Below are 27,000 nucleotides of genomic sequence, written 5' to 3' on the forward strand. Positions count from 1 at the left end.
AGAAGGGGCCAGCCTTCCCCACTAACTGCCATCCTCAGAGAAGACAAGCCAGCCTAGCAGAAGCAGCAAGGAACCTTGAGGCAACATGTGCCAGGCAAGTCACACCACCACCAATCTCTCCACCATCTCTCCTCAGACCATGTTGGACACAGCCTAAGACCCTGACCCAAGAGTCTTGGGAGCAGCATTGTTCTGTGAATACAGGCTTCAGTCCTTTACCTGCCTCATTATTTTATTCTTCATTTAAGTAAAGGAGATGAATCTGGAGGCTATGGCCTTCTGAGTTTTGAAAGGTCGAAAGAACAGGAGTCCAGGAATATGTGAGTCCAGGACTTAGAATCTATGTTGGGTTTTGCAGCCTGCCCAGCATTGATACCACAAGGAATGAGGACGTCAGAAACATCAGCAGCTGGGACAAGTACTCAACCAACATTCATACCACCTCTGGACATGAACTTGGGGTGGGAATAGCATATGTAAAAACTATGCTAATTTTGAGCCCTTTCTTTCCACAGAGAGACCAAGGTGATATAAGGGAGAATGTGTCCCCAAAGTGTAGAAGCAAATATTTGTACTTTTGTTCTTGTTATGTCCTCAAAATAAATATCCCTTTCTAAAAGCTAATTTATGTTAAGCAGGCAAATGCAAAATGGGCCATTAGTCACTGGTGGCCAAAAGTGGGGAAATAACTAATGGAAGCTTGAGTCAATGGCATTTAAGAAAGGAGTACCCCTCAGGGTACCTCTAGAATCTTGATGGGAAGATAGAACCAGTCTGGCTCTGAGATCTTGTTCCCATGGAATACTTGCTATGTTAGAATGAGCTTATTAAAACAGTGGTATCCTCATATCCCTTGAAAATACCTTATCGACATAAACAACCCTATTTATAGTAAGAGGATGGTAAAAGAACAACAGAACCTAAAATTATAGCCCAGAAGTACTAAAACAGTGCGCTACCCAGCCCTAACCTCTCTTCTCCCCATCCTTTTTAGCCAGAAACATTAAAGCTATACATTGATAGAAGAACTCCATGTGAGGTTAGGCTAAAGTTTGCTTCCAATTCCCTAAAAAACATCACCATGACTACCCTAGCTTTATACAACCTGGTTACCCAGTTCCCCAGAAAGAAGCATTCTGACCATTTCGCTAGGGAAGATACCCACGCCCCAGATGTGGAGTGGAGAAAGGAAGATACAGCCTTCCTCTGCTGAATTCAGCTCCATCACTCCCTCAAGCCCCTGCCCAAAGTTTGTCAGAAGCTTGTTCTAGCTTCCATGATAGATGGTCCCCACAACTTGCACTGTTCATGGAAGGGGTAGAGAATAAATTACTTCAGTTACTAACTCACCTTTTAATGTTTATTCCATTTGAGAAATGACGAATAACTTATTACATAATGAAAGTCTTCCACATTAGTAAACACCATCCACACATTTACTGAACAGGGAGGTTAAAGGTAATATTATATGTTTTACAGAGGATACACAGTTGGGTTTAGGAATGAGGGTCAATGCCGCAGCTTTGCTTCCAGAACAGAGCAAATTCTTCTGAGAAAAGAGCATCGGGCTTATTCAGGCAAGGGACATCTGGAAGGGGAACGCCAGATAAAGCTTTAGTTTTGGAATTTAATGGGAAACAAATAGGGGGTTGGCCTAGAAAATAATGCCAAGGAAAAGAAGAGGTCAGTCTATTGGACAGATCTGTGGAAATTGCTAAATCTGGAGTGGCAGGGAAAGTCCATTGTGCCCAAAGAGAAAGATAAATGTCAGGGAATTGGTTGGGGGGTGGAGCCCGGGGGTAAGATTAAGGTAGACAAGGATTGGGCCCTCTGTTGTTTTTACTCAGTTTCTTAATCCTGTTCTTTGCAAAGCCCATGGATCACAACAAAAAACATCTAGGCAATCTGTCTTCAGAAGGATGAGTTGAATTCATAAAGCCCAATGAACCAAAGATATGCAATCAGAATGACCGAAGTGGAGGTCACACATATACTGAGATGGGGGCCTCCCTCACCTGATTGGAGCTTCTAATCCTGAGTTGACAAAAACTACTTGTGAAAGAAAATACTTTGGGGTGGAGACCAGGGAAAGAAATATGCAACATTGTCCAGAACATCAACCTGGTTTCCTCCCTTCTTTCCGAGAGTTAGGAGAGTTAGGGCTAGAAGACAGGAAAGTTTCCCCGCACCCCCTACTGTTAGTCCAGTTTCCTTGGCGTTTGGGGGGCTTATTCCATTTCCCTGTAAACCCTAAGCTGGTTCTGCCACCGTTTGCATTCATCTTCTCATTTTACACGGTGGTATCAATTGCCATCTTTCCTTCCACCATAATCATCATAGGGGCTTGAGCGGGTCTTGGGTCGTGGGATTGAGAAATCCTTTTGAGAGTCCCGATTCTGAAAAAAAAAGTCACTATTAAACTAGTTACAATGTTGCTATTAAACTGAGGCAGCTAAGCCATACAATGCACAGAGTAGCAGGCCTGGAGTCAGGAAGATACGACTTCAAATCTGGCCTCAGACATTGACTAGCTGTGTGATGCTGGCCAACTCATTTAATCTCTGTTTGCCTCGGTTTTCTTATCTGTGCCATGGGGGTAGTAATAGCACCTACCTCTCAGGACTGTTGCGAGGATCATAGTTGTGCAGCACTAAGCAGTGCCCGGTACATGGTAGGTGCTATTGTAAAGGTTATTTTCAATAAAACTCATCTCAGATCTTGTTGAAAAAAGCATACATAGAGCCCTACTCTGGGGCTCCCTTTTCCCTAGTTTTCCCTTCCAGGATATCCTGGCTGAAAGCTGAGTCCCATCCGTGCTTCCTAAGCCCAGAGTCCTAATTAGCGTAAGAGATAGTGCTGATGCCCTAATGCCACAGGTGAAGAGAGGAAAGGAAACTATTTACCTGCAGCTGGAAATGAGTAGAGTATGGAGCATAGTGTGTGCTGCTGCCAGGGCTTTCTGGGCCTGAAAGAGAGAAAGAGGAGAAAATTACACATTCCTTTACCAAGTTATGTAAAGTCTCATCATCTGCTGGAGAAAGAAGCCGCTCAAAGCAGTCATTTGGTCTTGGCACTTGGCACTTGGCACTTGGCACTTGGCACTTCCTCCTCCGAGGAAGTCTTCAAAAATGCTTTTCCAGAGTCTTTGAATGTATCTAGCAGCAGGTAGATACAGCCCTGGGACTGGGCTCAGAAAGTCCTGAGGATGAGTCTGGCTTCAGACATGTAGTAGCTGTGTGATCCTGGACAAGTCTCTTGATATCAGTTTGCTTCAGTTTTCACACCGATGAAATGAGGATAATAATAGCACCTACAGCCCATGGCTGCTGTGAGGGCCAAATGAGATAATAATTGTAAAGCATTTAGCACAGTGCCTGGCACATAGTAAGTGCTATATAAATGTTAGCTATTATCATTATCATTATTATCTTGAGAGTGCCAGAAAGCCTCTATGAGTGAATCTCATTCCTGATTTTACCCATTTTTACCTTCCTGGATTAATAGAGGCATTCATAGAATAATTTTACATATATACATGTATATGTATATATATGTATGTGTGTGTGTATATATATGTACATACATACATATTTGTATCTAATGATGACCATCTCTAGGGCAGGGGGGAGAGAGGGAAGTAAAGAAAAAAAGAAATTTACATGATAACTTTGTTGTATATTTAAAAGGAATAGCAGGTTGTATATAATAGATTTGCAGTTTCATGTGCAATCATCTTTTTTATTATACTGTGTTATGGAAATGTTTATTTTATTCCATAAATTAAAAATAAAATAAATTTAAAACAAAAAAGCATATGGTCAAAGTAATCTTTTTGAACTTTTTAACTAAAAACCCTATTCTATGTACACTGGAGGTTCTAAACTTGGGAAAAGCTTCAGGGTTGAAAATACTATAGTACCATGTAGCATTTCATTTAAAAATCTAAGCCATTCCCCAAAACTTACCTGTTTATGGACATCTGGGGACAAAAAAGAGTGAGGATTTAAGAAAGTTCTCCTCCCTCTCTTCCAAGAACCCCTCCCTACACACACACCCTTTTCTTCATTGCCTTTGTCTCATCAGTCTTCCAAGTGACTGTCAGGGAACCACAATAGTCCTGAGAAATAACCCAGGAGGGATTGCTTCTCAGGGCTCTGGTGCTCTAGAGGACAGGCTCACTTGTGACCGAGAACAGATCCATCTAGTTTGCCCTGAAAGGTCTTAACCTCTAGCTCCAAAACCATCCACCCGTGAAGTCAGCTGTGATTTCACCTCACACCCAGGATAGCCCAAAACTTTAGTGCTGCCAAGTACAAGCTCTAGATGTCCTATCAGTATTCATCCTTCTCCTAAGAGTTCAGTGATTGAATTACCTCTTCTTTTTGTTGTCGGTCATGACCTTTGGGGGGAGGAGTGGCGTTTCTCAGCAAGGGTACTAGAGTGGTTTGCCAATTCCTTCTTCAGCCCATTTTACAAATGAGGAACTGAAGCAAACAAGATAAAGTGCCTTGGCCAGGGTCACACACCTAGTAAGTGTCTAAGGTCAGATTTTAACTCAGCAAGATGAGTCTTCCCAACTCCAGACCTTCACTCTATCTACCATGCCACTTAGCTGCCCCTACCTACTGACAAGATTTAGATTATAGTTTCAGGTACCAGCCATGTGACCTTGATTAGTTACTTGAGCTGCCTGTGTTTCCGTTTCCTTGTCTGTAAACTGGGACTAATAATAATTATGCTAACACCTCACAGAATTTTTAGGAGGATGAAATAAGATCTTTCCCCCTCTGTCACAAATGGGATGAAGGAATATGATAGCATAGATGGCAATAAAAACTGAAAAATGCTATATAGCTATGAAGCTTTAAAAATTATAAAAAATATTTTAAAAATTATAAAAATTTAACAATTACAAATTATAAAATAATTTTTTAAATTATTTAAAAATTGATATAAAATATCAAAATGCAATAATAATGTCTGCTTTCTTTATGCTATAAGGTTGTGGTAAAGGTTCTATGAGATCATGTGTTAAAGTGCTATAAAACCTAGAAAGAGTTATTCAAATATGGGGAATTGTAAATGACAGGCAACCATGGAAAGTGGAAACATACTGGATTAAGAGTCAAAATATCTGGGGGTTTTATCTACTTACCAGCTTTGTGACTTTGAACAAGTCATTTGAATTCTCTGTGCCTCAGTTTCCTTTATCTACAAAATGAGAGAGTTGTACTAGATGATATCTAGAACTTAGCTTAAAAAGGCCAAGGTCTACCTCTGCATCCAGAGCCACCTCCAGTCATCCTGATCAACATCTGGTCACTGGGCCCAGATGGTTCTAGAGGATAAAGTGAGGCTGGTGACTTTGCACAGCCCTCCCTCATTTAAATCCAATTCACTTGCAAGTCATGGCATCACCTTTCTGATGTCATGGTCCCCTTCAAGAACGAAGGACAAACAACAACAATCCTTTCATGTTCTCAAATTCTATTAATCTTTTACCACTCCCTGTGTGAGTGAATTCCCATGCATTACCTTGAGTGATTTCCTCTTGCAAGTAGGCTCTGTTCTCCATACCATAGCTCTGCTTCATGAATTGAGGTTTACAAAGGTTGTCTTCCACAGGGTAGTCCCTTGGGTTACGTTGCTTGGTGAGGAGGATAAACTCAGGCAAAATGTACATTAATAGGAAGACCCAGCCATTGGCAACCAAGGCAGTGCTAAGGATGGTATCATCCCAAATTGGTTTGAGGGGTTCATGTAAAAGCAAAGTAATCCACGCTACCCAGATGGCAATGGAGAAAAGCATGGTTACGAAGATGTGTGCGCCATGCCGCTTCCAACCAGTAAAGGAGCCACAAAAGGTGGATAGAGACATGATGAAGGTGAAAGCCATCAAAAAGAGGACATAGATCAGCAGCATCACAAAATCTTCATTGAGCTGGGTCCTTGGCATTTCAGCAAAGACATTAGTATTGGTCCTGTTCATGGTGATGACAACATAATCAATAGCAATGATGTCCTGAACCAAGCTGAAGCCCAAGGCCAAGCCTAGGATTGTCAGTAATGAGAGGGGCTTCTTCCCTCGGACCAACTTGGCCAAGGTGAATGTATGCGTAAGTAAGCAAGAGAAGCAGAGTGCAAAGAGGACTCCAAAGAGAAAGAAACGAGTGGGACCAGTCCTCTCATTGAGTTTGATGATGAAAGCGAAGGTGAGGCCGAAGAGGCCCAACACACCCAGGAGAAAGACAAACTGGGTAGGAAGGACTTTTCTACGATTGGAGTCCTGGATCTTGCAGATGAGAACAAGAAGGGATAACATGAAGGCAACTGAGGTCACAACTCCAGCTGCTGCAAATGCCTCTAGAACAATGCCCCAAGGGCTGTCCATGTCACAAAGGTTATAGTATGTGGAGCTTAGGTTGGTTCCGCATCCTGTAGGAGGAGAAGCCATGATGATTGAAACAGTGGTCCTAGAAAGAAGGAAAAGAAAGAAAAGGGGTAAAACATTAATAGATTCAGTCACAGAAGATTTGGTTAAATATATGAGGATGGTAGAAAGACCAAAGGCTTCCTCTCTCAGATAATAAATTGGACAGATATATTAAAGTAAACCTCATATTTATCTATCTCCATTTAATTAAACTATATATGTATGTATATGCATATATATATATACATATATGCACATATATGTATATAAACTATACATCAGATGTTGTCCTAAAATCAAAGGACTTGTTCTTTAGTCCACTTGGTTCCAAAGTTTTATTTCATGAACTGTTATCTCAGCAAACACCTGGTGTACCAGGAAAGACACAAGAATCAACTGATATCTAAAGCAGTAGCCTCCGGTCAAAAGAAGTAGTCGTCTGGCTACCTTTTCAGCTACTTTTGTTTACCTACACAACCAGGCAGAGTGAATAGAAAACAGGTATCACACTCAGGAAGAGCTGGGTTCAAGTTCTGTCTTTGACATATGCTAGCTATGTGATCTTGGACAAGTCTTTTCATTACAGAACAACTGATGATCCATACTGGCAAAGGGAGCAGCAGTCAGTCAACTAAAAAACATTTATTAAGCATCTCCTATGTGTCAGGTACTGATTTAAGCACTAGAGATACAAAAAGAAGCAAAAAACAGTCCCTGCCCTCATGGAGCTTACAATTCAACGGGAGAGACAACATGCAAACAAATATACACAAAGTAAATGGGAAATAATTAACAAAGGGAAGGCACTGGAATTAAAAGGGACTGGGGAAGGCTTCCAGTAAAAGATGGAGTTTTAGTTGGGACTTAAAGGAGTGTCCTCATTGGGAATGAGGAAATCATAGATTCCCAACCAAAAGAGCAAGGTCTACCCACATCCCCAACTCTTTTAAAGGTGATAAGCATGGTGCCAATTTTGTCATGCCTTCATGTCCTGCACAACCCTTTTTTAAAATAATCACTGTTAATATGGATTAAATCATAAATTACTAAGATGTTTTCAGCAATATATTCTCTAAATTTCGGGAAAACAATTTTATTAATAACTTTCCTGGTACATTTCATTCAGAAAATATTTTTGATTGTTATTTTCTTCAGGAAACAATGAAAGAAATATCTGATTGATTTCCATTCTTCCCAATCATCCTCAACTTTTTTTCCATGTGGCCTTGAGGCAGAGATTCCCTATCCCTGCTCCAGGGCCAGCATTTTATCCACTGCACCACCCAGCTGCTTTTTCCTTACATCAAGCCTAAATCTGCCTTTCTGTAACTGCCACCCATTGTTCCTGGATCTTCCCTCCACGATGAAGCAAAAAGCAACAACTACAACAAAATCTAACCCCTCTTCCGTGTGACAGACAACTTCAACTGTTGGAGACAACAATCATGTCAACCCTCAGTCTTCTCTTCTTCAAGTTAAAACATCCTTAATGCCCCCAACCTAATCTCATCCTGCATGATCTTAAGACCCTTCATCACCCTGGTCAACCCCCTTCTAGACAGTCTGCAAATTATTAACATCTTTTCTAAAAGGCAACACCCAGAGCTGAACATGATGTTACCAAAAATGTTATGAACAGGACAGGGCTATGTAGTCCCAATAAGTATGGAACTGCCTTTGGGGTTCTATTATCTTTTATGGAGCATGTAGGCCACTAAAATACTCAGGCTTGAAAAAGTCTTTGAAAAACCAAGCTATTGTCAAACCACACCTCCTAACTCTCATACTGGTGAGGTCTGTTTTTTAACTTGTATATGACTTTACATTTATCCCAATCAAATTTCATCACAGATTCAGCCCAAAATCTTACCCTGCCAAGATCTTTCTGGATCCTGTCAGCCAGTACATTGGGTATTCCTTCAGCTTTGTGTCATCTGCAAACTTGATAAGCATTCCTTCTAGACTTTTAGACAAGTCTCTGAGAAAAATCTTAAATAACACAAAACTAATCACAGATTCTCATGGCACTCCACTAGAGACCTACTTCCAAGTCAACATCAAGGCATGAATGTTCTTTGCTTTTGGCCATTCAAACAGTTCTTAATCAACCCAAATGTACTTATGTTTAGCCACATCCCTCTATTTTCTTCACAAGAGCATGTTAGATGTCGTCAAATACTCTACTAAAACCTAGGTGAATGTTATCTATAATAATCTCCTTACCTACCTATCAGGTAATATTATCAGAAAGGGAAATGATGTTAGTCAATTATTAAGACTTGCTGACTTTGGTGACTACAGTTTTCTTTTCTTGGGTGTTCACTAACTAATTCGAGACTCCATTCTCTTTCATTTTCTAAAAAATTGGTATCCTAAGATGATAGATTTAGAGTGGAAAGCAACTCTATAGGCCATCTAGTCCAAATATCTCATTTTACAGATGAAGATATTAAGGTATGCAGAGGTAAATTTGAACACAGCTCCTGTGACTATAAATCCATTGCTTTTTCCACTCTACTACACTTTTATTTAATCCAATGGCACCTCCTTGATCATTCAAAGATTTCTAAGAACAGTGGTTCAGCAATCACATCTGCCAAACCTTTCAGTATTCTTGGATGTTGTTGATCTGGGTCTGGTGACTTGAATTCATCAAGAGCAGCTAAGAACTCTCTTACTCGCTACATATTTACTACCAGCTCCCTATTATGGACCATTTTTTTGTTCTGTCCTTTATAGTCCAAAGATAATTTTCTTTTTCTTTTTTTTTAAGGCAATCAGGGTTAAGTGACTTGCCCAGGGTCACACAACTAGTAAGTGTCTGAGGTCAGATCTGAACTCAGGTCCTCCAGACTCCAAAGCTGATGCTCTATCCACTGTGTCCACTCATTCTCTTTCACAGAAAAAAATAAAAACAAGTAAACTAAGAGTTCCATGGCTCCACTTTCTCTCTGTCATCAAGAGAGGAAGTAGCAACATTCACCAAGGGATAATCAAGAAAGAGTACATTGATCCAATTGCACAAGGCTTATTTCCCTCATCTGACTCAGACTATATGAGTCAGTGTTCTGCTTTTTTTTTTAATATATCCCCCAAGAAATTACTTTCATTCCTTCCTAGTTTCCCACTGCCCATGGTGCCAAAATCCTAGTAGATTAAGGACAACAGCAAATGATTAGATTGGGAAAGGGCTGGGAAAGGGGTACAGTTATTCTGGAAAGGATGAGTAATATAACGGCTCATAATGGACCTATCATAGATATTGCTACAAAGCTCCATGGGCAACTTAAAACCAAATTTAATTCAACAAACATTTATTAAGCCTTCACTAAATGCAAGGCCACATGCTATAAAGCAGCTAGAATTCATTTCAGGCCTAATGGCTTCTCCACAGAGTACCATGAGTTACTATCACTTAGCTAGCTACTCATATCTCATTCTTTTGGCATTTTTTACGAAAGCCTCTGTATTTTTGTTAGTATTATTTTAATTTTAAATAACATAATTCTGTTTCTAATTCCTACCTACACAACACACAATACATCATCACATGAATGAACTTTCAGACTTCTTTTTTTTCCTGTTCGCTGTTGAAAATAATTGTTGTAAGGAGGAAATTCTGGCTATAAACCAATAGTACTTACAATTATATGATTCTGAAGCTACATTTCTAATCATCAAAGGATAAGACCTTTTTTCAGGAGCAAATAGTTGGCCCAGGAAAAACATTCTCCAGTTCCTTAGTCTCCAAGCTTCTCATTGGGAATAGTTTAGAGGGGATATTTGTTGGGGTACAAGTTGGACTAGATGACGTCAAAGGTCCCTTCTTATCCTAGGATTGTGTGATTTATATCATAAACGGTCCCTCCCTTCTACCACCAGCATACCAACCCCATGCCCTCAACCAGGAAGTCCTATGCTAATAAGAATCAGGTGAGGGAAGGGGAGTAGCAGGCAGATAGGAAAGGATCATCATGGCTAAAGAAAAGCATTCAGGATTTATGCCTAATGTTAAAGGAACCAGACTGGGAAAGGGATCAGGGAAAGAAGAATTTTCAGATAGAAAAGAATACCAAGCAGGCAGGCAACAAATATTTATTAAGCACTTACTGTATTCTAGGTACTGGGCTAAGCACTGCAGATACAGATACAAGTAAAAAAAGAAAAACAATACCTGCCTTCAAAGAGCTTACAATCTAAAGGAGCTCCATCAGTGAAATAGCTGTGATGGTAAAGCAATAGGGGAGTTCCTAGACAGAACCAAATCCTGGATGAAACAGAAGCTTAAATTAAGAGGCATCAAGGAACAAAGCCAGAACATGGAATCAAATATGAACCTTGTCCTTCACTGATACCAGGAGTTAAGTAGATTGTGCAGGATCCAAAGAGTGGGGGATTTCCTCTATTGATGTGTTTTTCCATTGGTTGTGATCTCAGTCCCAAAATAACATTATAAGCCTAAACGGGTATATAGATCTCTGGCTGGAATGAGTTTTCTAGAGGGTAGGGTTTGTTTTTTTCTCTAGCAATCAGGAATTTGAAAGATATCAAACTAAGATAGTACCTTAAGTCTGAAGGGATATATAGGTCCTTGGGAAACTGGGGTTCACCAAAGAGGGAAGGAGAGGTGTTTATACTACTTATGAACTTGGGTGCAAGTCCTTTGTTTTTTCCCTTGCCAGTAAAGCCTATCTTATATTCAGTGTCTTGCTATCTTGGGTGCTTGCCTGGAAGTTGAGGCCTCTTTTCTTTTATTGTGGAGTCATAGACATTATAGGTAAATTATGTTTCCCAAGGAAAACCCTGAGCTGGGGTAGAATTAGCTAAATTCCGATGTTGGAGGAAGGAGGGAAAAGGGTGATAAACTGCCAAGATTAAATGAACCCCAATCTGTGTAAACCTACAGCTTTAGATTTGGGTCACAAGTCAGAGAAGAGAGAGAGAGAGATGATAGATATAAAATATATATTATATATTCAGATATAAATATATACATACAGGTATGTATATACACATATGCAAACATATATGTGTATATATAACTGATGTATATATAACATCTATATGTAAACATGTATGTATGTGTGAATGTGTGTCTATATAGATATATGTGCATATATGTGTGTATTTTTACATATTTATAGGCAATCTAAATTCTTTCCTAAACTCTAATCCCCAATCACAAGATGCCTGCTTTACATTTCAAAGCCAATGGCCCATAAGCACTTCAAATTCAGAATGTCCAAAGTGGAACTTAATTTCTTTCTCTCTATACACACCCCTCAACTACATATCTCTCTTTCTGGTAAGAACACTACCATCTTCCCAGTCTCCTTTGTAACACTGGAGTCACCTTGGAGTCTTCCTTGTTTCTAACCTCCTACCTATAGCCACTTAGTTGATAGGTTTTTTGAATCTATGCCCACGACTCTCACACGTGTTCTATTCTCTACGCATGGCTAATGCCCTAGTTCAGACCCTCCAGATCCTTGAATTATCGTAAAGTTTCCCTGCTTCCTGATCCAATCCATCCTCTCCCATGTGCCAAAATAATTTTCCTAACTGTTCAAAGACCTTTCTTTAGTGGCTTCCCATTTTTTTTTTGATAAATACAAACTCTTTAATGTGGTATTTAAAATCCATCATGATGTAGTTCCTACTTAGGTTTCCAGTCTTATTTCATACTTATTTCACCCTTCACAAACCATGTTTCAGCCAAACTAAACTTACCGGCTCTTCTCTAAACTCTGCTCCATCCCTCCCTCCTCACACAACTATGTTCATTCTCTACTTCTCATGCCTGGCGTATACTCTCTTCTCATCCCTCTCTCAGAATCCTTATCTTCATTCAACGTTCACCTACCACCTTTGAGAAGACTCTCCTGATCTTCCTGGTTGTTAGAGCTCTCTCCCTCCTTAAATAGCCTTATTATGATATTAATTGTTTATATGTTACACATTTAAGAATGTAAGCTTCTTGAGGGCAGGGATCATTTTTGTCTTAATATCTCCAGTGTCTAGCATAATGCCTTGAACAGTAAATATCTGTTGAACACTGATTGTGAAACCTCTGATTTCTGACTCCAAACCCAGGGTTCTTTCCACTAGACCACTCTAAGTAAAGGAGAAAAAGGAGTCTGAGGTCAGAGAATCTCCCAGACACCATTCACCATCCATGGTAGGCAGAACAATCTAGGAATAATAATAACTCATGTTCATATAGCACTCTAAGGTCTGCAAAGCACTTTATTCACAGTTATTGTGAAAAGTAATCATTATCAGACCTATTTTGTAATGTAGAAAAGGAAATTAAGATTGAGAAAATAAGTGATTTGCCCATGATCACATAGCTGGTAAGTACCTGAAGTGGAATTCAAACCCAGGTCTCCCGACTTCAGGTCCTGCACACCATAAACTACATCCTATGACCTCTACACCCTTTTACCTGTCTACACCATATCTTCCTGTGTCTATATATCATCTACTTTACCTCCACTCCATACACACACACACACACACACACACACGCACGCGTGTCTAATTGGCTAGATTTTATTGACCCTATCTCTCTAAAACAACTCTGCCATACACAGTGGTCAAAAGAAATAGGACAACAAAAGATAAATACTTTGTTCTGATGTCATCTCAAGAGAATGAGAAATAGGAAGGAGGATATAAATGAAGGAAACAAAAGTGAAATACAGATAGTACTAGAGATATGATCACCTTTAATGAACATTCCTGGTATAGTAGTCCCTCTTGTTACCACAGAAGGGGATGAGGAGACAGAATTCCTTCTGTTGAGTGTTGTAGGCAAATGAGACAGGAATCCCCTGTAATTAATTTGTTTATTCATTCACTCACTCAGTCAACAAACATTTTCTGAGTGACTACACGTTAAGAAAAACATATTATAAAATTCCTCTGATAGCCCATAAAAGACCTCTCCCTGAAAAAAAAATCTCTGCTTCTTTCAAATTCAGGTTTTTCATGAACTTAATAATCTGTTCACATACTCCCTCTGAATAGCTATAAGAGAATTTAGGGATTGGTAGTCAGAGGTGGGCAGACCCAGTAACCAAGTCCAATTTAGGGTGCAAGTAGGAAGACCAAACCCAATCTGGTGGAATCACATTCCATGTCAGGTTAGAATTCCATCTCAGTTTTCAACACTCTATTTCTCCCCCTCTTTGAACAATCCTAAGAGTGCAGGAAGAATGTTTCCCTCCTCTTTTCATTCCCATTAAGATAGTTGGTTTGTTGACAGGTAGTATTAACTGTTCCTAGGTAAATAAGGAGAACTAAACTTTGCAGACCTCAAACTGATGGAGACTAAATGGGATTTTCTCCAATTGACCTAATTCTGATGTGAATAGCACAGATTTTCCTAGAAGAGGACCTCATAGGGCATCTTCCTCCCCTAACATCTTTGCCCTTGGTCTCTTGTCCTCCCTTTGGTACCTGCAATGAATGTCTCAACAATTGGTCAGGAGGACAGCAGAAGAGAGATTGGTCTTTGAGGCTGATGGGACATAGGTCCCTGCCACCATTGAGCAGGGAAAAAGAATAAATACTTTCTTTTCTCTGGAAAGTAAGGGAATGACAGCTTACTTTCGGTTCTTATTTGCCCTTCTCCATTGTGGAGAGAGGAAAAAGGACCCTTAGTTGTCTCTGAGGCACTATTTGTAGTAACAACAATAATCATAACCACATTCCTGTAAAAAAGGGGTTTTCCCCTCCCCATCTATACACCTGTTTCCAATTACGGCAAAAAAAATCCTTCTTTCAAAAAAATGTTAACTTATATTAGTCTGGGGCTCATGTATTAAAATGTAGCATCATGGGAGTTGGAATTTGAAGGCATCTTAAAGCCTCGTTTTATAAATGAGGAGAGTGAGGCCCAGAGAGGTTAAGTGATCACACAGCTAATTCATAGCATAGCACAGAGATAGAATTCCAACCCGCTTCTTCTGGCTCCAAATTTGGTGCCTTTTCTATTACTAGAGGCTAAATGTAGAGTCTTAAGTATTTACATATTTTTGAGAGAAAAATCAGACTTTTAATAGTCCAGAGTACCTGCTTAGCTTTAGCATACAAATGTGAATTAAGAATCATCAAAGAAGGCCCCTGTGACAAGAAAAAGTATTAGACCTTGGATCAGGAAACCTGAGCCGAAATACCAGCTTTGATCAGCAGCCAAGGACAAGCCACTCTGATCTTCCTCATCTTCGAAATTGGGATAATAGGACTCATCGTACATACCTCACAAGGTTATTGAGAGAAAAATACTTTGGAAACCTTAAAGTGCCATAGAAATGTGAAATATTATTATGGTTCTCAGATGGGCTTGATGGATGCAGGACAGAATTGTAAAATACTAGAAAGAAAGAAAAAGGATTTTTTTGAAAACTAGGAGGTCTGGTATGAGAGAGAGAGACAGAGAGAGAGAGAGAGACAGAGAAAGAGAGACAGAGACAGACAGACAGAGACAGAGGGAGAGAGACAGAGAGAGAGAAATAGAGAGAGACTTGAAGGCACAAAGGCCCAAGCACCAGATTCATACTCTACATAAAAGATACATCTACTGTGTATGTGTCATCTTGAGACGAGGCCTATGAAATGGTGCCCTGGTCTGAGTTCAGTTAGGTCTCTGATGATCTGATCATCATCCCAGATGATCAACCCATTCTTCCTGCTGTTTGGCATTTAGAGACAGATTTTAGAAGCTCATTGAGTATAAGTTCCTTGAGAGCAGGAAGTATTTTTTGTTTTTTGGTTTTGTAACCTAGGCACCCACCTTAGTGCCTTAATGAGTGATTTTTAATAAATGGTACTTAATAAATATACTTAATAAATGACCATTTTATTGAGAGAAAAAGTTGGCGCTGGGCTTGACCCTCATAGACTACAAGAGAGTAGGAGTCCCACTCAACTGGTCCTTCTTCCATCTTATTAGTAGTAATATGAGAGGACTTCCAACCAAGCCTGAGGCATTTTGCTTGCTGCTGAATTTTCCGAGGGTGCTATGACTCAATTGGTGGAACAAAATGTAATGCTCAAACCAAAGAGAGACCCTGAACTCACCCACCTGAACATAGTCTCCACAGTCTCTAAGAGAGAGGCAAGCTGAAAAACAGGGTACAATTCTCCTCTGGGGAGACCAGGGCCTCTCTCTCTTGGTTTGAATACCTAGTATGCCTCACCCTTACACAAGTCCACCACATCAGATCAGCATTCTTCACCCCAACTGCGAGTCGTATCTGCTTTGCAAAGGCAGCAGCATGCAAGATGCCCCAGGCTCAGTTGGAAGTCGGGTTATGGCTACCTCCATCCTCTGTAGTCTCTGCAATTGAATCCCTATCTCTTTACTACTTCTCACTCTCTCATCCCCATTTAGTTTGGCCATAGCTTCCTCCTTCCATTAGGCCTTCTGGGACTCTGTTCTATCATAACAAATCCCCATTCTTCCTAGACCTTTTCTTCTCACACTTTTTTCCATCTTCTACTCATAGAAGTCTTGCTTCCTCCAGAAGGCACTAAATCCACTGGTGCCATTAAGCCAGCAGGAGTAGGCAGATTCTGTTACTTACTGTTGCTTTCAGACCTTCCCTCTATTCTCTTCAAACAGCATCTTCTCCTCTTTTGAGGTTCTGTTTATCTCTCTGTCTCACCCAACCCAGACCCTAGTTGTGGTAAGCTGTCAACATGCAGGTCTCTCCCCCTCTTTTCTCAAGAATTTTAGTACCTGGCTGAGTCTTCCTTTCCCCTGACCTCATACTTAGAGATCTCAACCTGCATACAGATTGATGCCCCCTCTAACATCTCTAACCCTCCCAATTCACCACAGAATATGAAAATTGGCAGTGACCTCAGAGTGTTCATAGTCCCACCCACATCTGAACAAGCAAAACTTCTACAATATAATCAGTCATACAGAGCTCCGGGGACAGGGAACCCATGATTCATTCTGTTTGGACAACTCTAATCATTAAGATGTTTTTTCTTACATTAAACTGAAATTTACTTCTCTGTATTTTCCACTCATACCTCCTTTTTCTGTCTTCTACAGCCAAGCATAAAAATGTCTAATCCCTCTAACTCATGACAGCCATCCCCACTAAGTCTCCTCTTTTCCAAGCTTAAACACCCCAGTTTCTTCCATTGATCCTCTGACAACATAGTCTCCAGTCCTCTCACCATCCAGATTGCCCTCTTCTGGACATTCTCCAGTCTGTCCATGTCCTTCATATGATGGTGCTCGGAACTAGATTTGGCAATCTCTTTGAAGTCTGAACAAAGCTCCTCAATTTCTATGACCCATTTTCACTCCACTTTAGGCAATTTGAGGGATAGTCATGCCTTATACCCTATCACCACTCATAACTGTGCTATCTCCATGATGCCAAACTCCAAGTTTCCTAACCGTATCATAACCTTCTGTCCTTCCATCTTTCTCCCTACCTAAAGTCTAAGACTTATTCTTCATTCTTTCCTATCCGCCTTCTCAGTTCATCACCTCTGCTCTGGCCTTCCTTTCTCCCTTTTATGCTCCTAAACTCTATCCAAAAAAATCTTAGTGCAGTTTTGAGCTGACAAACCTAAAAAGTTCCTATGGAAATTTTGACCATATTTGACCATTCCAACAGTACCCCAACTCTACCCCTAAATCTGTTCCTCCTTTGTCCTGACTGCTCATGCCTGGCCTATTCCTCAAACCTGGTTTACCTCTGCTTAGAGTTTACCCAAAGTTCACCCCCATTTACCTTTTTTTTACTAGTGCTACTATACTTCAAAAATAATTTTCCTAAGGCATAGATCTGACCATATCACTCCCCTGCTCAAAAACTGATAGATTGTTTCCTTTCGTCTCTCAGATAAAATATAAATTCCTCAGTCTAGCATTTAAAGCTCTCCACGGTCTGGCTGCTGTCTGTGTTTCACACTTATTTCATGCCACTCTCCTCCATGTACTCTATGCTTCTGCCACACTGGCCTGCTAGCAATTTTTCCCACTCAATATTCCACCTCCAGTCACAGTGTTTGCCTCCCACAGACCTGGAATACACTTCGCCCTCATCCCAACCTCTTTTTTTTTATCCCAACCTATTAAAAACCTTCCTTTCCTTCCAGGCTCAGTTCAGCTGCTCCTACACAAAGCCTTTTCTGACCTGTACACATGTTCCACCCGCCCTGCCCCGCCCCCCCCCCCCCCCCCCCCCCCCCCCGCCAAAATGGAATGTGTGCTTCTTGAGAATAAGGTCTGTTGAGTTTTTCGGTTTTGTTGGGTTTTTTTGGCGGGGGTGGGGGGAAGGTTGTTTGTTTTTTGTCATGTCCTCAGCACCTGGCACAATGTGTTACATGCACATGCTAAATACTTAACCAATAATTATTTAGTTGAATTATGGGGAAGAAGGGCAGTGACAAAAAACGATAAAGAAATCTAAAGAAAAATGTACATATAGGGAGGGAAGGTGGGAGCAAAATGTCAGTACTGATTCTAAAAATTGTTTCAGTATTTAACTGACATGTAATGTTGATATAATACGTACTAATATCTGCCAACATCATAGATTAGCATATGACTGCTCACCTGCACTTTTTATGGTAAATTTTTTAAAATTTTGTTTTCATTCTAAAACTTGATAATCACCAAATAAAATGAGCATATCCATTTACAAAGTGGAACAGAGAAAGAGAATTGTACATAAAATCATAATTCACCTTTAAATATGACTTACTTTTCCTTTTAAGTATATAATAATTTTAACATGCAATTTTCAAAGCTAACCTGTTTCTTTTTCCTTCTGTCTTTCTATTCTCTTCTGTGCATTTAAAATACTTCAAAATGACCCTCTTTTCTTTCTTTTTCTTTTTTCTCTTATTGCTGGCCCCCTTTTGCTTGTCCCCACCTTCATTGAAAAGGAAAACAAAAAGTTGTGACAAATAAGCGTACTCAAGACAAATTCTCAAATTGGCCATGTCTGAAAATGGGTTGTCTTACTCTACATTTTGAGTTCATCACCTCACTGTTTTCCTACAACCCCTCCAACATTGTAATATTCTGTCTTTTTATCATCTGATTGGTGTGAAGTAGAACCTCAAAGTTGTTTGAATGTGCATTTATCTAATGATTAAGGACTTGGAACATTTTTTTCATATATTTATTGATATTGATGGAATCCTAATAAAGCTGCTCCCAGCCCCAATATTCTAACTTCCTTATAGGCCTCACTGAACAGCAGGCATGTCCTGATTTAACCACACAATATGGCTTTAACCACACTCAGACTCAATATAGCCACTTCTCGTACCTAGCCACCTCACCCCAAGACTCAATATCCTAACTTCCTCTGTCCTTTAGATGAACTTATGACATAGAGAGGCTTGTTATAATATCATTATCATACATACATATCCCCCCAAAGGAGTTTTTCTTTATGCATTGTGGAGTAATAGCATGTGAAGTTCCACTGAGCTTGGGACCCCTCCCCTATTACCTAATCCCTTAACAAACCCCTCCTTTTTCATATTCATTATTTCTGTTACGTAATTATATCTTTACCCTATAAAAATCTGTCTTGCTTTCATTAAAGTTGCTGGTTCCTCTAGGAACTTAGCCCAGTTCTGAAAGGTATCAATTTCAACAAATGCCTATACTTGGATTAGAGGTGGTCTGACCCTGAATTCTGAGACAGTGCTGCCACAACACACCATGAAACCATAACAATATCACGCATTTTTTTTTCCTTTGAGAAATATCCTTTGACAATTTATCTGTTGAAGAATGGTTCTTGTTCCATGTTACTATGTTTATTCCCTATATTTCTTTTTCTTTCCTTATTATTGTAGTGAGTATTTTTCACCCTATAGGAATGGTGATGAGAATGGTCATCCTTGCTTTAACCTTGATCTTACTGCAAAGAGCTCTCATCTTTCTCTACTACATATAATGACAGTTCTTCATTTTATATAGATGCTGTCTGCCATATTAAGAAAAGTTCATTCATGCTTATGTTTTTAGCATTGTTATCATTTTTAATATGAGTATTGAATTTTGTTCAAAGCTTTTGCTGCATCTTTTGAAATAATCATGTGCCTCATTATTTTTGTTGTTAATATGATCTATTACATTTATAATTTTCCTTATGTCACCCTTATGGTCCTCAAATAAATCCAACATGGTCATTGTGTATAACTATATTAATATGCTATTATAGCCTCATTGTTAATATTTTATTTAATGCTTTTGCATTGATATTTATTAGGGAATATTGTTCTATACTATTCTTTCCTTGTTTTGTCTCTCCAAGATTTAGGTATCAAAATTACAGTTAAATCATAGGAGTAGTTATTTTCCTCTTTTTGCAAATGGTTTATATAATACTGGAATTAATTGTTCCTTGAATATTTGACAAGATTCAATTGTAAATCAATCCAGTGCAATGTAATTAATATTTATCAGGTGTTTACATCATGCCAGGCACTGCTCTAAGCTCTGTGGATACAATAAACAAAAAGAAAGATAGTCTCTGCCCTCAATGAGTTTACAAGCCAAAGGGTGAAACAACACACAAAAGGAGGTAGGAAAGTGGAGGTAAGAGGGAGGCCGAGGGGAGAATGGGACATCAAAGGATGTCCACGAAGTTGAAACCAGGCAGGGCAGTAAATCAAGGTGGAGTAATCTAACAGTCCAGTTTCTGTCCTCTATATATACAAGCATTGGGAGGAGTGTGGTACTCCGCTCTCCAGCCCTCCAAACAGAAGGGAGAGAAAGCTGAGGGAGATGGAGTCTATCAAGGCTTGAGTTAGCAGCATGGTGGAGTTTAAGAATGGATGAGCTGTCAGACATCTAGCTCTGGTTTGATTGCTTTTTTTTCTCTCTTTGGGAGTTTATTCATGAATTGTTCAATTTCTGTTTCTGAAATTATGTCACTTAAATTGTCTATTTCTTCTGTTAATCTGGGCATCGTTTTGTTTGTTTGTTTGTTTTTTAACATTCACCCATTTCACCTAAGTGATCAGTTTTGTTGACACATAATTGGGATATTTTCTGATATTTCCTTTATATCACTTTCTACTATTGTGAATTCTTTTTTTCATTTTTAATGTTGATAATTTGATCTTCCTCTCCTCTATTTTAAAAATCAAACTAATTATATACTTTATCCATTTTTAATTCTTTCATTTTCATTTATCAATTTAATTTTTGTGTTCAATTTTGTTAATTTCTTCTTTGGTCTTCAAAAATTTTAACTTAATTTTTAAGCTAGAGATTTTTGATATGTTTGTTTTCTAGGGTTTTTTTAATTTGCATAAACAATTTATTGATCCATTCTTTTCCTCTTTTGTTGAGGAAAGCATTTAGAGATATACATTTTTCCCTCAAGGCTGCTTTGGCTGGGTCCAAAAAGTTTTGGCATGTTGTCCACTGTTGTCATTTTCTTTGATGAAACTTTCTGTTGTTTTTTTTTTATGATTGGTTCTTTGATCCAACAAATCTTTAGGATTAAATTATTTAATCTCTAATTTTTAATCCTTTCTTCAAAGGCTGTTATTCATAGTATTTCTGCTTTTCTGCATTTGTTTCTGACCAAAATTCTATTATATCTAAGTTTCCGAAGATTCTATCTTTAACTTTTTCTTGTTTATCTCCATCGGAGTCTAGATTTGAAAGTAGTAAACTGAAGCCTCCAATAGTTTTATTGTCTATTTTTCCACCTATTGTGATTAACTTTTCCTTTAAATACTATGTCATTTGGTACATAAATATTAAGACTTGGTATTGATTCATTATCTATGGTGCGGTACTTATAGTTTAGTTTTTATAGTGTAGTTTCTCCATTTATCTCTTTTAATCAAGCCTATTTTTATTGTTGCCTCCTCTGAAATCATGATTGCTACCCCACATTTTATATTAAACTAAAGCATCATTTTCTGCCTCGTGTGTACTCCACTCATTGCTGTCCCTATGATTTTAGTAACCATAAATAATGGGGTGAAAGTATTTTGAAGTACAGTACCACACACACTCATAGCAATTTCTGAAAATATATCCAGGGGTCATTTAGAAGGTAATGGGATACTCTACTCCAGATATTGGTACTATCTCTATGGAAATTGGGAATCCAAAGATGGGAAGTATCCAGAGAAAATCCTACAAGAATCCAGCCTATCAAATATTCATCGACACAAAAGTTAACCCAGAAAGACAACTAACAAAAAAGTCTGAATAATACAACAGGATTGAGTTTCCTTATATATCACTAGTAAGAAATGCCTAGTAAAAGCCACCAAAAGATCAAATATCTCTCCCAGACAATTGCCACCCTCATCAGAACTCAAACAAACTAATACAGACTTTATTATTCGGAAGGGTAAAAAGTAAGCATTAGGAGAAAAATCAGTGATGAAAGCCTTCCAGCTAATTCATGCTCAACATTAGCTTCCATCCAGCTTCAATTTCGTTTTATACCTCTGAAATTGCCATTGTGCCCTTAGTTAATGAAGTGATTGACAAAGAAAATCATTAGTTGCAATTAGCAGTGAAAAGAATAGGAAAATGCAACACAGAGTTGAATACAGATTAAAAGGCTATCAAATGATCATTAATTATTTTTCTGCTGAGTTTTAATAATTGCTCTTCTAAATTTGATATCCTGCATTGAGATCTAACCATGGTAATGAAGTTTTACTCAATGGAGAATAATGATAAAGGGAACGAAGGAAACAAGTATTTATCAAGCCCTTACACTGTGCTAAGCACTTTACAAATATTATTTCATTTAATCTGCACAACCACTCTGGAAGATAGGTGCCCTTAGTAGTCCAATTAAGGAAACTAAGGCAAATAGAGGTAAGTGACTTGCCCAGGGTCACACAGATTTGAACTCTGGACTTCCTGATTCCAGGCCCAGTGCTTTGTGCACTGTGCCACTGTAATGGTATTCAGGGCAGGATTTTTAGCTGTTCTTCCCTTAAGTGCCTTTGCTTTCTGGCCTTGAGTCTGGCCTTGCTTTCAATGGGGCAGGTAAAGTGGGATCTTTTTTGTCTTGGAACATTTCTAAGACAATTGGGAGTCATTGACTGGAAACAATGTATGCTTGGTACTAGTGATGAACTAACTTTCCCACACCCTAAACGGTGAACCTTGAGCCCTCAGGGCCCTGAACAGGGTATATGTACTGGATTAGGCGTACTGTCATTGAAAGGGTGACAAGACTCCGGGCAAGCCATTGCAGCCGCCCCTCTCCCCCACCCCCCACCCCCAGCTTTGTAACCCAGAAGTTGGTGCTTCTCTGGTAACTATGAATTGTGATTTGATCAGACGAGGTCTGTCCGTCGACATTTGTAATTTCTGTTTATATTTGTCCTGAAGTTTAGGGGGCCGATCTATTCCCCTTGAACTTAGTGGATGCTATATGTATGTTTAATTAAACTGAGATTATTAACCCCTTAAAGTTGCTTTCCTTAGAAAAGCAGATCAAAGGACCTGTGTTGGCAGCCCTTCTGTGTGTTCTTGTTGTTGGCCTTACACAACCACAGTAGCTGCTAGCAGCATTGTTGTTACAGCCACCTAGCCCCCTCTTGAAAGAAAAAAAAATAGCTAGCATTTATATAACATTTTAAGGTTTGCAAAGTGTTTTACAAATGCAATCTCCTTTTATCTTTACAACCACTCTGGGAGGTAGGTGCTATTCTTGTTGCCACTTTACAGGTGAGGAAACTGAGGCAGAGAACAGTTAAGTAACTTGCCCAAGATCCTATATAGCTAGTTAGTATCTGGGGCTGGATGTGAACTTCCATCTTTCAAACTCAAGGCCCAATTCTCTATCCAATGTACCCCCAGCTCCCAGAGGACTAGACCATGCCAGAAAGCCACTAGGCTTGAATCTGACTCTACGACTTACTGTCTGTGTGACAGACATTTCTCTGGGCCTCAGTTTCTTCATATGCAAAATAAGTGGGGTTGGACTAGATGAACTCAAATTTCATATTGCTATGAGCAAGTAGCCTCCAGAGACCTGTGGAGATGTGATCATGTCTAGGGTCATTCTTGCATTACCCATCATCCCCCCAGTCCCCCTCCTATACACTGTGACTATTCGGCAAATACTTTGTAAAGCACCATTGTCTTTAGAGCTAGCACATCCTATATATAGCTACCTTCCCCCAGCACTGTGATACTGCCTCTATTCCCTACATGTGAATTCAGAGGGGACCATCCATCAAGCCAAAATTCCACAATGAGAACTCAAAGACCACTCCACTTCTCCTTCACACCTAGAAGTCAGAAGGATTGGACCTTCTTGCATTCTCATACTAGGATTCCTCAAAATGAGGAACAAATAGGCCAGCGAGCATCCTGTGGAAAGCAGAGGGTAAGAAGTCGATTCCTGGGGCAGCTAAGTGGCACAGTCAGTAGAGCACTGGCCTTGAAGCCAGGAGGACCTAAGTTCAAATCCGGCCTCAGACACTTGACACACTTACTAGCTGTGTGACATTGGGCAAGTCACTTAACCCCAATTGCCCTGCCTTCCCCCCTCCAAAAAAAATTATGAGAAAAAATTTATAAGAAGTAGATTCCTGCAACTGTACCTCTTCTCAAAGACAAACCACTGCCAGAAAAAATCGCCAAGAAAATTCAGCAGCAATAAGTCTCAAGCTATGCCCTGGATTGCCAGGAAATTCAGATTTTATGAGTTGCTAAGTAAGACAATACAAATCTGAGGTGACTATGAAATATTTGTTCAGTAGTTCCATAAAGTGTTGAAAACATGTTAATGCATGTTTATGAGTCGTTTTTCCTTTAAGCAATTCTTTTATGGTTGAGGAAATAAATAGCTCTCCTATATCTGACATCTACTACTTTGTCTGCTGAGTAACTTTTCTAGAAAGGATGCTTTTAATCCTTCTGAGGGTAGACTCTAGACATAAGCCATACCTAAGCTTTGTTAAAAGAGATTTTCCCAGAAGCTCCATTCTAGGGTGGGAATATAGTAAGTGATAGAGTAGGAGGAAAAAAATCTGACTTCCCTCTCTTTGGGGCCATGCTTACCCCGGGATTAAATCCAGTGTGTGTGTGAGTCTAGATCTGGGGTCCTTTTCATCTTGGGAGTCTGCACCTTGGGCCACAGGTGACAATAAAATCATCATATTTGAATATTAGAGCTGAAAGTGTCCATCATCTACTCCGGGGGTGTAAAACTCCTATAGAAAGGGACCCCTATAGTATACATAGTGACTTAGAAAACCACAAATTAACACTATCTATATTACATTGTATTTTAAACTTATTTTGTTAAACATTTCCCAAATACATTTTAATCTAGTTTGGCCTCAGCTTAACTTGCCACACTTTCATCTAATGCAATCTTCTATTTTCTACATAAGAAAAAACAAGCATAGTGAGCCCAAGTGAATTACCTAAAATTACAGAGATAATCGAAGCACCCAGATGGCTCAGTGGAGAGAGTGCTAGGCCTGGAGTTGGGAAGAGTCAAGTTCAAATCCAGCCTCAGACACTCACTGGCTGTTTGATCTGGGTTGTCTTAATACGCTGGAGAAGAAAATGGCAAACTACTCTAGTATCTTTGCCAAGAAAACCTCATGGACAAGTGCGGTCCACAGGGTAATGAAGAGTCAGACAAGACTGAACAAAAACAGAGATAATGGTTTAGAAGAGAAACTAGAACCTAGTTTCTTGACTCACAGGCTGGGGCTTTTTCCACTAAACCACACTGAACTATAGTTTGTGCTACTCTTCCTTGGCCAGGTCCCCTCTTTGGATGCTGAGGAACTCTGTGGGTTTACACACCCTTGGGAGGGTCTCTTTTATGTACCCAAGGTATCACCTTGTGTCCCTTGCCTCTCTCTACCACAGAGGGCTACAGCCAGCACACACCTGGAGGGTGGGGCTCTCCTTGTAGCTTCAGCAAGCTAATCCTCTACTGAGTAGAATCTATTCTGACTCCTTCTCATAGGCCTCAACCCTTCAAGCACTCCTCAAAAGGGAATTTGGAGTGATGAGAATATTCCCCTCAACAAATTACTACTCACTGTTATATGTAGCACTTTGAAGCCTTCAAAAGTTCCACCCCAGGAGTTGCCTTATACTAGTCATTTGCAGAGAAAGATAGCCTGTCAAAACATAGAACTGGACAGGTTCTGTACAAGTCACCTAGTCCATTCCTTTGACATGAAACAGACTCCCTTTAACATGAACTTTTCCTTAGGGATGCTTACAGCTTAATTTAATTAGATGGTAAAAGCAACTAATCAAAGCATTTCCATCCATTAGCAAATAATCAGTTCATTGTAATCACTGTTTAGATAGTTATAACAGAATGGAACATGAACTAGAACAACACGTGTTATCTACAGCTAAATTTGTTTGCTCCCTTCTCCCCAGCCCCAGCCTGATTGTGATCTCTAAGCAAAGATTGCCCTGACTTCTACCAGCCAATGGAATCAGAAGCAAGAGATGAGGAGTCAACAGTACAATAGTCCACTTTCATATCAGAGTATTTATATTAGCAGAATTGGATATCTACCCTCTGGGATCTCTCTCTCAAACTACAGATAATCAGGATGAAAAAAAGGGTATTAAGACCTTAATTTTTTCTAAGATGAAAGATATTGCCTCTTCACCTTGAGCAGAGTGAAGATTATAGTTAACTGGAGAACTTATCGGGAAGAGAAGAAAGAAAAAAGCTAAGCGTGAAGAAAGCAATGGCACCAGGGACCAGCCACCACTATTCCACCCCTCCATTCCCACCAGAAACTCACCCCTTCCCAGGAAGCTAAGAGCTTGAAATCTCTAAAAATGGCAACAACAAAAAATGACCTTGTCAATTGCTTACCTCTACCTTGACCAAAGTTATGCTCTTGGGGTATAGGTTTCTTCCAACTTTTTCTCCATACTCAACTGCGTGGCCTGAGTCTGAGCAGGAATCAGTACCCTTGTTACGTTTTGTTTTTTACTCTAGGTCTAAGTCTTGAAAGTCCAGCCAAAAAAAAAAAGTATCTAAGATGAAATCAGTCAAAGAAATTCTTTTCTAGAAAGGTTTTTCAGGCAGCCAGACTTATCACATTACAGGGATTTCTCCCCTCGTTTTCGCAGCCCCTCCCATGGCCCCAGTCTTAGCATCCTGATACTGTGTCTCAAGCCCCAGACTATTATTTAACTCAGAAGTTCCAGGGTGGTACTGGCCCCGCCGTGAGCTTGACTTACTTACCCTTGCCTCGGGAAAGCAGCTTTAAGTTTGGGGGCAGTGAACGTGACTGCTATTTCCAGAAACGTTTGCCTCTAGCTTTGTGCTCTGGGGCAGCAATCCCGCACTTGACCCCAGCAACAGTTATAAATGTAGCTCAAGTCAGAAAGGGGCGGGGAGGGGAGGGAGCGACAGGGATAAGGGGTGGGAGAAAGGTCGGGCGCGGGGTGGCGGGGGGGGGGGGGGGGGGTGTTACCGCCTACTCCAGTTCCACTGTACTTCATGCTATTATGAAAATAAAGTCCTGGTGCCAGAGAATGAACTCAAAACTTCCTGACGTAAGCTGAACAGTCACCC

At 39.8% G+C, this 27,000-nt stretch overlaps 1 protein-coding gene across 1 annotated transcript; it reads right to left on the minus strand.

Moving 5' to 3' along the window:
• Positions 1-1,333: 1,333 nt before the first annotated feature.
• GPRC5A (G protein-coupled receptor class C group 5 member A) lies at positions 1,334-26,792 on the minus strand. The gene is made up of 4 exons (XM_036761809.1): positions 26,668-26,792; positions 5,536-6,473; positions 2,904-2,965; positions 1,334-2,396 (listed from the first exon to the last, which is right to left on the minus strand). The coding sequence occupies exons 2-4, from the start codon at positions 6,452-6,454 to the stop codon at positions 2,304-2,306; spliced, it is 1,074 nt and encodes a 357-aa protein (XP_036617704.1). The 5' UTR covers positions 6,455-6,473; positions 26,668-26,792; the 3' UTR covers positions 1,334-2,303.
• Positions 26,793-27,000: the final 208 nt, after the last annotated feature.

The sequence above is a fragment of the Trichosurus vulpecula genome, chromosome 5 (genome assembly GCF_011100635.1).
Source record: "Trichosurus vulpecula isolate mTriVul1 chromosome 5, mTriVul1.pri, whole genome shotgun sequence".
Taxonomy (NCBI): Eukaryota; Metazoa; Chordata; class Mammalia; order Diprotodontia; family Phalangeridae; genus Trichosurus; species Trichosurus vulpecula.